The sequence below is a fragment of the Leuciscus leuciscus genome (genome assembly GCF_965113295.1).
Source record: "Leuciscus leuciscus genome assembly, chromosome: 24".
Lineage (NCBI taxonomy): Eukaryota > Metazoa > Chordata > Actinopteri > Cypriniformes > Leuciscidae > Leuciscus > Leuciscus leuciscus.
This window is the reverse complement of record NC_138723.1, coordinates 3,529,176-3,541,956: the sequence shown is the minus strand read 5'-3', so window position 1 is coordinate 3,541,956 and position 12,781 is coordinate 3,529,176. Positions and strand designations below refer to the sequence as shown.

Here is a 12,781-nt window from a genome sequence, read left to right as displayed (position 1 = left end):
AATCTTTTAATAATTTTTGAGAGCCTGATTACAAAAACAAAAGTCTCACCATTAAAAGCCACGTCCCAAGCACACAATTATAATGCTCTTATTATAATCATTATACTTTTATGTAGCCTAGGCTATATCCTTTTCAAAGTGATTCCAATCATATTTCAAGTAATTCAAAACCCTCATGTTGAGCATCTGAAGTCTCTCAGCTGAAGGAAAAAATGCATCATTTATCAGCTTTAATATTTGGCCATTAATGTTCTTATTGGGCCGATAACTATAACATAAAAAAAAGGACATATATCGTCCGCTACTGATATGGTGGTTGATACACCGTGCATCCCTAATACCATGTGCAAAAGTGAACCTGATCACAGAAGCTACCAGAGCGCATTGATCACAAAAATAAAGGGTTTACTTTTTAATTTGAGCACATACTGAAGCATAAAGCTAAATCTGTTCAAGAATGTTCACACCTTCGTACAAAGCATCATTGCGCTCAAACCTAAATAAGATAGTGAAAGTAAAATCTTTTTAAAAAGACAGACGTTTTAATCACAGAAATTGAGCCAACTGACATGCTACCAAAGCAAAACTTTTTGCATCATACATCAAACATGTACTGCATGACTAGTGCACCTTCAGCAAACATCTAGAGCTTCTCCAAGTTCCTTTGAAATAAGTACTTTTCTTACTGCTATCCCCTATTATTTTGATAATGTATCAAAACATTCAGACAGAAAAAGATTACAATTTATTAACAAACCAGCCAAGATAGAAAATCTGTACAACCTTTGGCTGCTTCTGATGGTCTTCTAACAAGCTAAAGAGTTTAACAAGTAGGGAACTTGAGTGCTATTCGTGAACATTAGGACAAATTCAAAACATCAGTCTTCCACGGTCACTCTGACTAATCAAACGTTTTCTTTCATCCTGAGAGTTAGTCAAGCATGTAGTGCTCCACTAAAGCAGGGCAGGCCTGCTAAACATCAGAACACCTCCAGGTCGTTTGTGTTGTAGACCACAGGGCCGTCCTCCGTGCCCAGCGCTGGCTCCTCCAGCGACCCCAACGCCTCTTCAGTGTCACTCGCAAAGGTTTCCCGCGAGACGTCGTCATCTTCCTGCAGATTGAGCGTGTTGATGGCTTGCTTCATCTTCTTTGCAACAATTTGCTTCCGTCGCTTCTTAGCAGCCTTTTTGCCATTGTATTCTTTCTGGTTCTCCTCATAAAAGATCTCCTGTGTGAAGGGAACATGCAAACAAAACATTTCTGAGATTTGCATGTAAAGAGAGAATTAAATGTGTACATAAATGCTAGTGTCAGATTCAGACAGCCAGGCCTTGCAGGTCGACACACACGACAGCGGCTTCTAGCGGTCTCAGACCGGACGTTGAGCCAGAGCTGCCGAACACCTGACTACACACAGAAACAGGGGAAATAGTCTGGAAACACAAAGATCTTCCAGACTGATTTTCTTGTTTCCATATTTTTCCCATCGGGGTAGGAACCCTGGCTGTAGGAACCAGTGTTCATAAACATGAACAACAGCAGGAATGCTGAAAGATCCAGGACAACTTACTGAAAATCCATATTGTGTCTCATGTAAATCGCTTAATCATTTTCAGATTTCAACCAAGATGTCACATGACGTTACATTTACCTCAGAAAAGACATTCAATGTCCATAGCTCAATAGTCAGCTACAAAACCTGAATCACAGGGCTCCAGACTAACACTAGAGAGCGGTAGCACCGGTGCCATGACGTTCTACACATGCTAGCGCCAGCGTCTGATTTTTGTAGAGCTGCATTTATTTTTAAATAAGTGTTTGTTTGCCCTTTAGTGACCTTTGCAAAAATAAAAGATATATAGACATTTGCGTGCACACGATGTTTTACATTAGCCTGACTACGTCAGACTTTGTACTTCCGCTCAATTTCAGTTCGCTTCTGTACTCAGTCTGAGATAGCGACCTATCTTTCCGTTTTCCTCCGGCCTCAAAACAGCCGGCCAATCAAGGAACAGAGGGCGGGCTGAGAGCCGTGACGTAGACGCTGATTGTACCGTGGATGCGTAGATTTACTTCACATAATCTGCAAAAGTCGTTCACATCCATGTTCACTCCGGTATTTTGTTTTCGCATCATACATGTGTTTACAGTGGAAGTTAGATGCGGCTGAGCCTGCGCATAACACGTCATAACCAAACGTTATGTGATTGGCTTACGGGTAACCAATGATTTTTAAACTTCAGACAAGCGCCCCCCCCCTGTGATATTAAAGGTACACTGCCCAAATGAAAGCCAGAATTTGAGCAAAATAGATCTTTATTAATTCATACGCATCCCTCATCTCATTTTCTTCATAGTAAATTGGCAGTGATACACAAAAGAAATGGGTTATAGAATGCAAAAACTGGAAATTGTAACGCGTGAGAACACACAAAAAAAATCCTAGTGTGCACGTGAATGTCTGTTTTTGTTTTTTGGCAAGGGTCCCTTTAGGGGCTCTGTACCAAGGGTGTTTCCTACATCTTGAAACTTTTAGTTTTACAAATAAGGAAAATCTTTGAAGAATGAACATATAATGTTTTTGGTAATCACATATTGGACAATATTTAGCGCTTTGAAGTGCTGGAAAAGTGTAAAGCACTTGAAAGTTGTTGAAAAGTGCTTGAATTTCACTCTCAAAAGGTTATACGAACCCTGAATTGAATAATGTAAAAAATAAATAAATCACTATTTCTGCCACAATACCATGGTTACAGTTAGAGTTACTACATTAAATCCATGGTGAATGTTGGTGAATTACAGATTGAATAGCCTTCTATAACTTGTTTCTCCTGGTGTACACGTCAGCATGGTTTGTTTGATGACTTGACTTCAGAATGGCTCTCCGCTCTGAAGGAAATATTCCTGCTCCGTTCACATGCTCTGACAGCACTAAAGCTCAAGCTCTGCCTGTGGCTCTGCGGCTGGAGGACTAGCGATTGTGGACCGTCACTCTTGGAATTATTTTAATTTTACATTTGAGAGTTGATGAAAACACAGCTGCTTGATATTTGTCCACCCAAACACTTGAGTGATGACTGACCTTCACCTGTCCGTCAGAGATGCTGGGTGTGTTCTTCAGCAAGTTCAGATACACTCCACCAGGTGTCCGTCTCCTACTGCCATCCTGCAGGAAATACAACAAAACACTGAGTAATATTCATCCAATATCATTTTGATTAAAATCAACAGGATCAACATGTTTGAATATATAGTGGCAAGAAAAAGTACCTAAACCTCTTGAAATTATCTGTTTTTCTGCAGTAATTTGACATAAAAATGTGATCGGATCCACAACAAGTCACAACAATAGACAAACACAATGTGCTTAAAGGGATAGTTCACTATGAAATTAATTTTTGGTATGTTTTAGCTTACCTCAAGGGCATCCAAGATGCAGGTGTCTTTTTTTCCGCAGTAGTTTAAATTGATATTTTTAGGTCATACCGTTCTTGTCAGTCAGTCATATAATGCAGGTCTATGGGCACCACCTCAAAGAGCATGCACAGAGTCCAAATTAAAACAATTCCCCGTCGTCCAAATTAAACAATTCCCCATCGTAAGTACACATTGATGGCCTAAGACACGAAACGAGCGGTTTGTGTGAGAAAACGAACAGTATTTATATCGTTTTTACCTCTTATACACAGCCATGTCCAAGTGATCTGATCTGACGTGTAAGCAGACTGGTGCATAGATATATACACTAGATGTCGCCTTAAAGACATTCGTTCCAATGAACTGCCGTAGACAAGGCGACATCTAGTGTATATATCTATGCACCAGTCTGCGTACACGTCAGATCAGATCACTTGGACATGGCTGTGTATAAGAGGTAAAAACGATATAAATACTGTTCGTTTTCTCACACAAACCGCTCGTTTCCCGGAAAAAGAAAATCCTCCACTTTACCTTTAAGCCTGCTAAAATGTATTTTACGAGTTTCTGTTACTGTCACTGTTCGTTCTATTGCTCTATCATATTTGAGCTTTTCTTCATCAGCACCGCACATGTTCAGAGCAGCTCCAGCAGAGCTCAGAGCTGAGGATTGGGTCAGAGGTACAAACAGATACTAGTGAAAAAAATCTATTCTTTATTACAATTTTTATACTACAGCAAACCTACTAGCCTAATTAATGTGAATTTAAAACATTAAGGACAAGTAAACAGTCAGTAATAAAATTAGAACAAATTGAAAACGAAAGTTTTTTTTTTTGGTCTAACAGTATTAAATACTAAAGAAATGAAAGTAATCAAATATGAAATAATGCTGGATAGTCTTCATTGTAAAAATTAAATCCAGATTAAGGCTTAAATTAAAGTTACAAAAGTTATTCAGTCAAGAGCAGTGAGTGATTTTCTCTGTCTTTTGTTCTTTGATTAAAGGGATACTTTACCGTTTTTTCATATTAAACTATGTTATTCCCTTAACTAAGACGAGTTGATACATACCTCTCTCGTCTCAGTGCGTGCACTAAATCCCTCTGTCTTGCGGCGAAACTTTGTTAGCCCAGTTCATTTAATATGGGCCAAGCAGAGAAGCTACCAAACACCTCCACGTTTTCCCTATTTAAATACAGTTACTCGCGAAGTGTAACTCGACCTAGGACGGTGACACAAAACAAAACGTTGCGCTTTTCTAAGCGTGTAAAATGGATAACTATTTTGTATGGCGGAATACCATAGCAAGTGCTTGTAAGCACTTCGACTTGGCGCAGTAATATCTTCACTAGAGGGAGCGGGGGCCGGTGAGAGGATTTTTCCACGAGTGAAGATATTACTGCGCCAAGTCGAAGTGCTTACAAGCACTTGCTATGGTATTCCGCCATACAAAATAGTTATCCATTTTACACGCTTAGAAAAGCGCAACGTTTTGTTTTGTGTCACCGTTCTAGGTCGAGTTACACTTCGCGAGTAACTGTATTTAAATAGGGAAAACGTGGAGGTGTTTGGTAGCTTCTCTGCTTGGCCCATATTAAATGAACTGGGCTAACAAAGTTTCGCCGCAAGACAGAGGGATTAAGTGCACGCACTGAGACGAGAGAGGTATGTATCAACTCGTCTTAGTTAAGGGAATAACATAGTTTAATATGAAAAAACGGTAAAGTATCCCTTTAACATGATAGACTGAAACACTTTAAGAGCTTATGCACAGATCATCCAATATACTAGCTATGTTTCCATCACATCGATGTATTGCATCAGAAACGAGTGATGGAAACACCAAATTTCAGGGGGGGAAAAATCCCTTACATCGCAAAAAAAAAAAAAGTTTACATGCTCACTTGAGGTGGTTTTTAACTTGTGAAAAAAAAGTTCATGCAAATAATGGGAGATGGAAATGCATTTGCCGAATAAATTGACGTAGCGAACATTCTGGGTTACCAACACCACCGTCATACGCTCAAACAACTTGATGGAAATGCACCAAATTCGCTTTTGTTTGTGCAAATAGAGCTGCACAATTCTGGACAAATTAAGAATAACTTTTTTTTTTGTTTAAAATAGAGATCCCAATTCTCACACGATTCTGAATAGACAACTAAACTATTTACTAGCAGTTCTGACAAAATATTGAATGCATGAATGAATGATTCAGTGACTAACTCCAAGACGTGTTTCATTCCTGGACGAATCACCGTTTTTGATCGATTCTCCTGAACAAATAATTCAATTAAAAGTCTCTTGTTCACCTACTGGTGTAACAACGTAAATTATACGGTCTTTATTTGTTTTACTACCGTAGTCACAGTGTTTATATGAGATGTGAATTATTACACAGAAATAAAGATTTGATTGAAAAGGTTGTTTGTGAAGCGGTTTCATTCCTAAACGGTACATAACTGCTCTCTCTGGATCAGCAGCAGTGCACACACACATCTGAGTGTTCGCTGTAATCGCAGCTGCTTGTCAAAGGTTTAAGAGACATGGCAGAATCATTGTCATTTAGGAATAAGATTGTGTGTGCGTTTGAAACGAGATCGATAAATCGCTTAATCGTGCAGCTCGATTGACAATTAGATTTTTTTTCTAAGGCATATTTATAAAAGCTACTTAAATGCTCTAATTGAACTAAGGCCTAATCCTGGCTTAATCTAAGCCCTGTCTGTGAAACCGGGAGTTAAGGCCTCATTATACTTCTGCGTCGGACCTACGCCGGAGCCTATACGCCGTAGGCAACGTGTTGGTTTTAATTTATACTTCTGCGTTGTTGTCCGCGTTGACGGAGCATGTGAAACCCCGAGGGAGGGGTTCAGGCAGACCAATCACAGCGCTTGCGTCTGCGTAGAATTGACGCGTTGTTACATTTTTGGAGAGGTGCACGTCAGGGTACGCCGAAGGGTACGCGCGCTACACACAGCCTACGACGTAGCTACGGCGGCAGTTCGACGCAGAAGTATAAATAGGCCTTTAGTCAACTAAAACTTGACTAAACAAAAAACAGGATAGGTTTGATTAAATATGATAAAAGCTAAAAAGAACATTTTGACACAGGACTAACACCAAATAAATAATAAATAGCTGACAAAATTAACAGTAGTTCCAAACTCCGATCTTATGTACTGAACTGGATGAACTTTTGTTTTGCACATACCACAGTGTAGAGACCTCCATTTTGTTCAATTGTTGCCGTCTCTGACAGAAGCTCGATGGCTTTCTTTTTCCCGATAACTCTCACCACACGCTCGATTAGATCCTTCTTTGGCTCCATGAGTCTTTAACAGAGAGCAAACAAAAGCATGGTTATCTAAAAGGTTTAGTTGAGGTATATGAAGATAATGACCAGGGACATTTTTCATCCAACTATCTTAAAATCTTGTAAGATCTTTTAGATCGGTAAGATTTTTCATGTTTTTAAAATAAGTATCTTCTGCTCACCAAGGCTGCATTTATTTGATTAAAAATACAAACAAAAACAGTCATATTGTGAAATATGATGATTTGATGCTCAAGAAACATTTATGATTATTATCAGTGTTGAAAACAGTTTTTTACATTTTTATTTCAGGATTCTTTGATGAATAGAAAGTTCAAAAGAACAGCATTTATCTGAAACCTAAAGCTTTTGTAACATTAAACACTACCGTTCAAAAGTTTGGGGTCAGTAAGAATTAAAATTTTATTTTGGAGGGAAATAAATAAAATAAATCAATACTTTTATTCATCAAGGATGAGTTAAACTGATCAAAAGTTACAGTAAAGACATTCATAATGTTAGAAAATATTCTATTTGAAATAAATGCTGTTCTTTTGAACTTTCCATTCATCAAACAATAAAAAAATAAATAAAAATTGTACATAGTTTTCAACACTGATAATAATGAATGTTTCTTGATCATCAAATCATCATATTCGAATGATTTCTGAAGGATCATGTGACACTGAAGACTGGAGTAATGATGCTGAAAATTCAGCTTTGATCACATGAATAAATTACATTTGAAAATACATTAAAATAGAAAGCAGTCATTTTAAATTGCCATAATATTTCACAATATTACTGTTTTTTTGTTGTTGTTTTTTTATCAAATAAATGCAGCCTTGGTGAGCAGAAGATGCTTCTTTTAAAAACATAAAAAAATCTTACTGACCCCAAACTTTTGACCAGAAGTGTAAATATACAATTCTTTGTTAGGTATCACTTGATTCACAAAATTTGTGAAACTGATTTGACACAAATGACTCCTGTTGGAGGGCTGGGGTATTCACACAAATTTCACGATTCAATCTCGATTCACAAGCTTGTGATTCGATTGGCTTCCATTCGATATTGATTAATTGGACTATGTATCCGTACATGGAAAATTCTCTCAAGAAAACAAGCTAACGCTGATAGACGGCAGCTTTCAAACGCTCCCATGTGTAGTTCAGTGCCGACTTGGTACTGAAGTCGGTACCTATGACATCACTTCATCTGACTACATGTTTTCTGACCTGTGTGCGATTTCATCAATCACTTTCTCGTCAGGGTCATCCTCCACGATCTCATATCGCCCCTTGATGTCCATCTCAGCCCGTGGGCCCAGCCTCTCCTTGGCCGAACGCTTTCTCTTCAGACACTCCTCTCTCGGTGGTGCTCCTCTCTGCATGTACCCCTCCAGCTCCTCATCCAACATGCTCTTCAACCCCTCCTCCTGCTCTCCACGCTCCTTCTCCATCATCTTGCGGGCCAGGATGTAGTTATAGGTCTCGCTCTGGCGACTGCTCATGCTGACGCCCGCCTCCATGCCCAGGATGCCCAGCTCCGCTGCGACCGCCTCCTGGCTCTGCTCCTGCACCACCGAGCCCCAGATGTTGTTGACCCTGCGAGCGGCGCTGGCCTGGACCGGAGCCGGGAGACTCGAACACTTGAGCCGCTTCTGCCTCCAGCGCACGGCCTCGTCCTCAGAGTCGGAGCCGCTGTCGCTGGAGTCGGTGTTCTTGCAGTTGCGGTATCCTGTGACGGAGGCGGCGTTCCAAGACGGTCCTCTGTTCTGGAAAGAGGAGACCTGCAAATATAGTCAACATCAAAAAGAGCGTGAGAAATCGATTGAATGGTGCCAGTAGAAGGTTAGCTGATTGCATAATGAGAGGCTGCATGACATCAGCTTATATTGGATTCAGAAGCAAAGCAAGTTTGATAATAAAGACTAACATTTTCCTTTAGAACGACATGCACTGAGTAACCGATCACAATAAGACTAGGAACATGCATTACGGATGTGACTGGAGTCCATTTTGAATGGGTTATCATCTTATATAACAACGGCTCATAGCAATGTTCAGCCCTTGAATAAGCAGCAGGAGGAGTACATCTGAAAGGAGTTTAGGATTTGATGATATATATATATATATATATATATATATATATATATCATTGATATTGAGTGATCACCCGGATTTAGACTTATATTGTTTTTATATAAAGCATTCACAGGAAAATGTGCTTCATGTATTTCCCCGGCGTTGAAATCAGGCACATATAAATATCAGGATTCAGGAAGCACGATTCCTGGCTGCGTGTCAACATCCATGGATCACTGGATCTTTGGTAAGTTGTAAGGAACACTGTATTGAGTCCAACCTTCAGTTTAACTGATAATCGTTTGTTTTACTCGTGTTTTCGCAGTTTCCACTATTAACTCCAGTCAGCAGCTCTTCTGCCACTCAGTCCGGCTGAGGAGTGTGTTACTGCGGGAAAGTGTCAATGCATTCCCTCTAAAGTTTTAGATGCCATGATTTTTCAGTCTGAAAAATCAATGCAAGAGAAAGCATGAAATAAGAATCAGCATTTAAAATGAACCTGGGTTAACATTTTCAAGCAGGTCCATTCAAGAAGCCTCCCCACACTAGCAGTCTATCACAGGGGTTACCAACACATCCCTGGAGCCCAAAACACACATTCTGCAGGTCTCCTCAGTCAAACACACAGAGTCAGAGCAGCAGCTCATTAGTAGAGACTCGAAGATCTGAAATGGGTGTCAAATTGTGCAGTGTTGGCTCCAGGAACGTGGTTGGAAACCCCTGGTCTAGCAAACTATTGAAGTAAAAATGCTTCAAACGTGAAATATCATGTGCAAAGCTGGAAAAGGGTGAGGGGAAGAACAGAACTACATACAACTGGCCTAGACAGCTTCATCTAACTGCACAACAGTGTTATTGCTAGTGTCTATGATACATTAGCGGAGACTGGGAGCTGATGTTTAAACGGCTAGGTTACAGATACATCACTGATTCGCACAGAAATCTCAACATACTGTCAATCAGTCGATATGAACACAACAAGAGTGTGTTGTACAGAATGAACAGGCTTCACCTGCACTCGCTCCTCTGCAGCATCCCGCATATCAGACTCGTGATCAGACTCTAGCTCTCCATCCTCGAGATCCGCCATTCTGGCTCTGTCAACCGCCATTTCTCTCGGTCGGAACTAACGAGCCCGTATTTACTGTAAGCGTCATCGACGCCGTGCACTCTCATTGGCGCATTTTCCTGTGGGACGTTCTTCTGGTGATATTTTGGCGGTCGGCATTATAGAAGGTGCATTTCCGCCACCTACTGGACCAGAGTGTGAAACACACAGCGCTTACAGTTAGTTTTTTACAATAATTTCTCAATTCTTAGGTTAATTTTTCAAAACTCTTCACACACTGAGCACGGCAGCAGTCTATGTGGGCTAAACTGTGGATCATTTATCATTGTTTTGGCACAAAATGACTACATCTTTCAAATTACATTAATTATTTTCTCACTTCGACACAGCAACCGCCAAAACTCAATGAACCTACAGGCCAATCTGCGCATGCTTACATAGTACTGTTTTCAAAACTGTTAAACTTAAATCCACAACAATAACATAATACAAAACTGAATAAGACTTGCTACGTTTCTACAGTAATAGTGTAAAGAAATGTATTCTGTATCCAAAAAATCAAATAATGGCAATAAGATGAAACTGAACACTGAAGCATCAGTCTTTCAATTTCATTACCATCCATTCAAAAGAGGAAACTTAGGAATACTTTTGTACTGTAATGTAAACCATGGATCATGTAATATATACTGCAGTGAATTATAAACAGTAGAGAGTGTCATTCTTGTTTTGTAAAGAAATTTTACAAAATAAAACATTGTTTATTGCTAACTGATGTTAGTGTTTTTTAGGTCTGTAATATTATCTGAACACTATATATATATATATAGTTTGATTAATATGGACATAGAAGTGAAAAAATACCAATTTTAATATAGAAGTTGTATAAATAAAAAGGTTTGGAATGTTTTAAGCGCTTTTTATAAATTTTTCCTAGGCTGCTCTCTCTCTTTAATTGCATTAATAACTGCCTTAATAACTGCATTAGTCTCCGTTAACTCTAAAATTACGTTTTGATTAGATGCGTGAGAAAGTAGTCCTACACACAAGAGCGTTTTAAGGTCAAAAACCTGACAAATGTCTCGAAATACATCATCTGAACAATGTTTTGAGGTGTGGTAACCGTAGTATAAGCGGAATAATTGACTGTTAAATTATTATAAAAAATAATACACACCTCAGGTGGGCATTATTTTTCTAATAATTCAATGGCCCGTCGTCAATTATTCCTTACATAATTTGTTAGAAAAAACAAGTCACTAAAACTGAACAATGAAACACAGCTTATTGTGATTTTCTTTGAAAGTTATGAACAAAGAAACATTTTACAACTGTCACTGTCTTATATGAGAGAACGAGTTTAATTAGCTTTATGCACAATGTTCGTTTTAATTTTTAATTTGACTAAAATGCATTGTTCAATGCAAGGTCTGCGACTGTCTTGACCGGTGACATGATCAGGGATCAGTTGGGCACATCCAGAGAAATAAATGGATGTTTATGGTCCTCTGCTGGATGTATGTGGTTATAGGATTTTTTTTTCTAAAGCTGTAATTCCTACATGTTTTTGTCTGACCAACAGATGGTAGCAGGACCTAAAACTAACTTTTTCAGGTACAGAAATTGAATAAAGTTATGTAAAATCACACTAGTCTTCGCTGTATAAATTATCAGATATATTAGGCTGCTGTCACTTTAAGACCAAATCCACGGATCCAATATGCTGATTCATTTTGTACACATGCATTTTCTTTCACAACTCTTTACATTAATTTAAGACAACTGACTATGTTTACTACAATACTCGCTGAGACAGGCATCTTTTTCCATAATTTTCAAGCGCAAGAAGATGTGAAAGAGCTCACTTTAGTATTTGCGCGCTGTCTGAGGCTTTCTGTACGCACACTTCTTGGGATGTTTAAACTTCATACAGCACACGAGTAATGAATTGAGTTCCCTTTCGCATTTTCTTGCGCTTGAATATTTAAATTGTCAGTGCTTAAACTTTCCTGATGATGCAGCACTGGCCCGTCAACTGTCCCAAGCATTTTTCATCTTCATGTTCTCACACAGTCAGTTTTATTACATTATTGGCAATTTAGTGTTAGTGATTAATTTACAGCAAAACAAAAGATAACATCTATGATTTCATGTCCGAAAACATTATTTTGGTCTTACATTTTATAATAAACTCAGATGAGCTCAGCACTGATTCATTTTCCCTCAGTTTATTTTTGTGAATTGGAATGTGTGCAAAGGAATGTGGGTGATTTAAGGCAGCGAAGGATACATGTGTTACGTTTGTGTAAGAAAAATATTCATATTTAACATGTTACAAAGTAAAATTCTAGCCTCCAGCCAAATGGCCATACATAGTCTCTACTTATGCCTGAAGCGCAACTTATACAACTTGTGATGTCAGAAGTAGCAAAGTGTGTCACGGCGTAGCGTAAATATCAGCAGTACGTCGCATTACTCGCATAAGTGACTTAAGTCGAATCCATATGTTTGTTTGGCCGGAAGCTAGTTATTTGACTTTATAAAGTTTTAAATATGGGTATTTTTCTTACACAAACTCATCGCTTTGCTTTCAAAAGGCCTTTATTAACCCCCTGGAGTCGTATGGAGCACTTTTATGATGGATAGATGCCCTTTTATGATGGATAGATGCACTTTTATGATGGATAGATGCACTTTTATGGACTTTCAGAACAGAAACAGACATTCACTGCCATTATAAAGCTTGGAAAAGCCAGGACATTTTTTATCATATCTCTGATTGAATTCGTCTGGAAGAAGTATGTCATATTTACACCTAGGATGACTTGAGGGTGAGTAAATCATAGGGTAATTTTCATTTTAAAGTGAACTATCCCTTTAACCAGATG

At 38.8% G+C, this 12,781-nt stretch overlaps 1 protein-coding gene across 1 annotated transcript; it reads right to left on the bottom strand.

Annotated features, from left to right (window-relative positions):
• Window positions 1-399: 399 nt before the first annotated feature.
• On the bottom strand, window positions 400-10,050 carry phax (phosphorylated adaptor for RNA export). The gene is made up of 5 exons (XM_082157399.1): window positions 9,837-10,050; window positions 7,976-8,529; window positions 6,636-6,756; window positions 3,084-3,167; window positions 400-1,229 (listed from the first exon to the last, which is right to left on the bottom strand). Exons 1-5 carry the CDS (start codon window positions 9,933-9,935, stop codon window positions 981-983), a joined length of 1,107 nt encoding a protein of 368 aa, XP_082013525.1. The 5' UTR covers window positions 9,936-10,050; the 3' UTR covers window positions 400-980.
• Between the last annotated feature and the right edge of the window lie 2,731 nt (window positions 10,051-12,781).

Coding starts and splice junctions, on each gene's coding strand:
- phax (XM_082157399.1), bottom strand. CDS start 9,935: ATGGCGGTTGACAGAGCCAGAATGGCGGATCTCGAGGATGGAGAGCTA. Junction 6,757..7,975: donor ATTGATGAAATCGCACACAG/GTCAGAAAACAT, acceptor TCTCTGTTAAAG/ACTCATGGAGCCAAAGAAGG. Junction 3,168..6,635: donor ATGGAGGTCTCTACACTGTG/GTATGTGCAAAA, acceptor TATTTCCTGCAG/GATGGCAGTAGGAGACGGAC.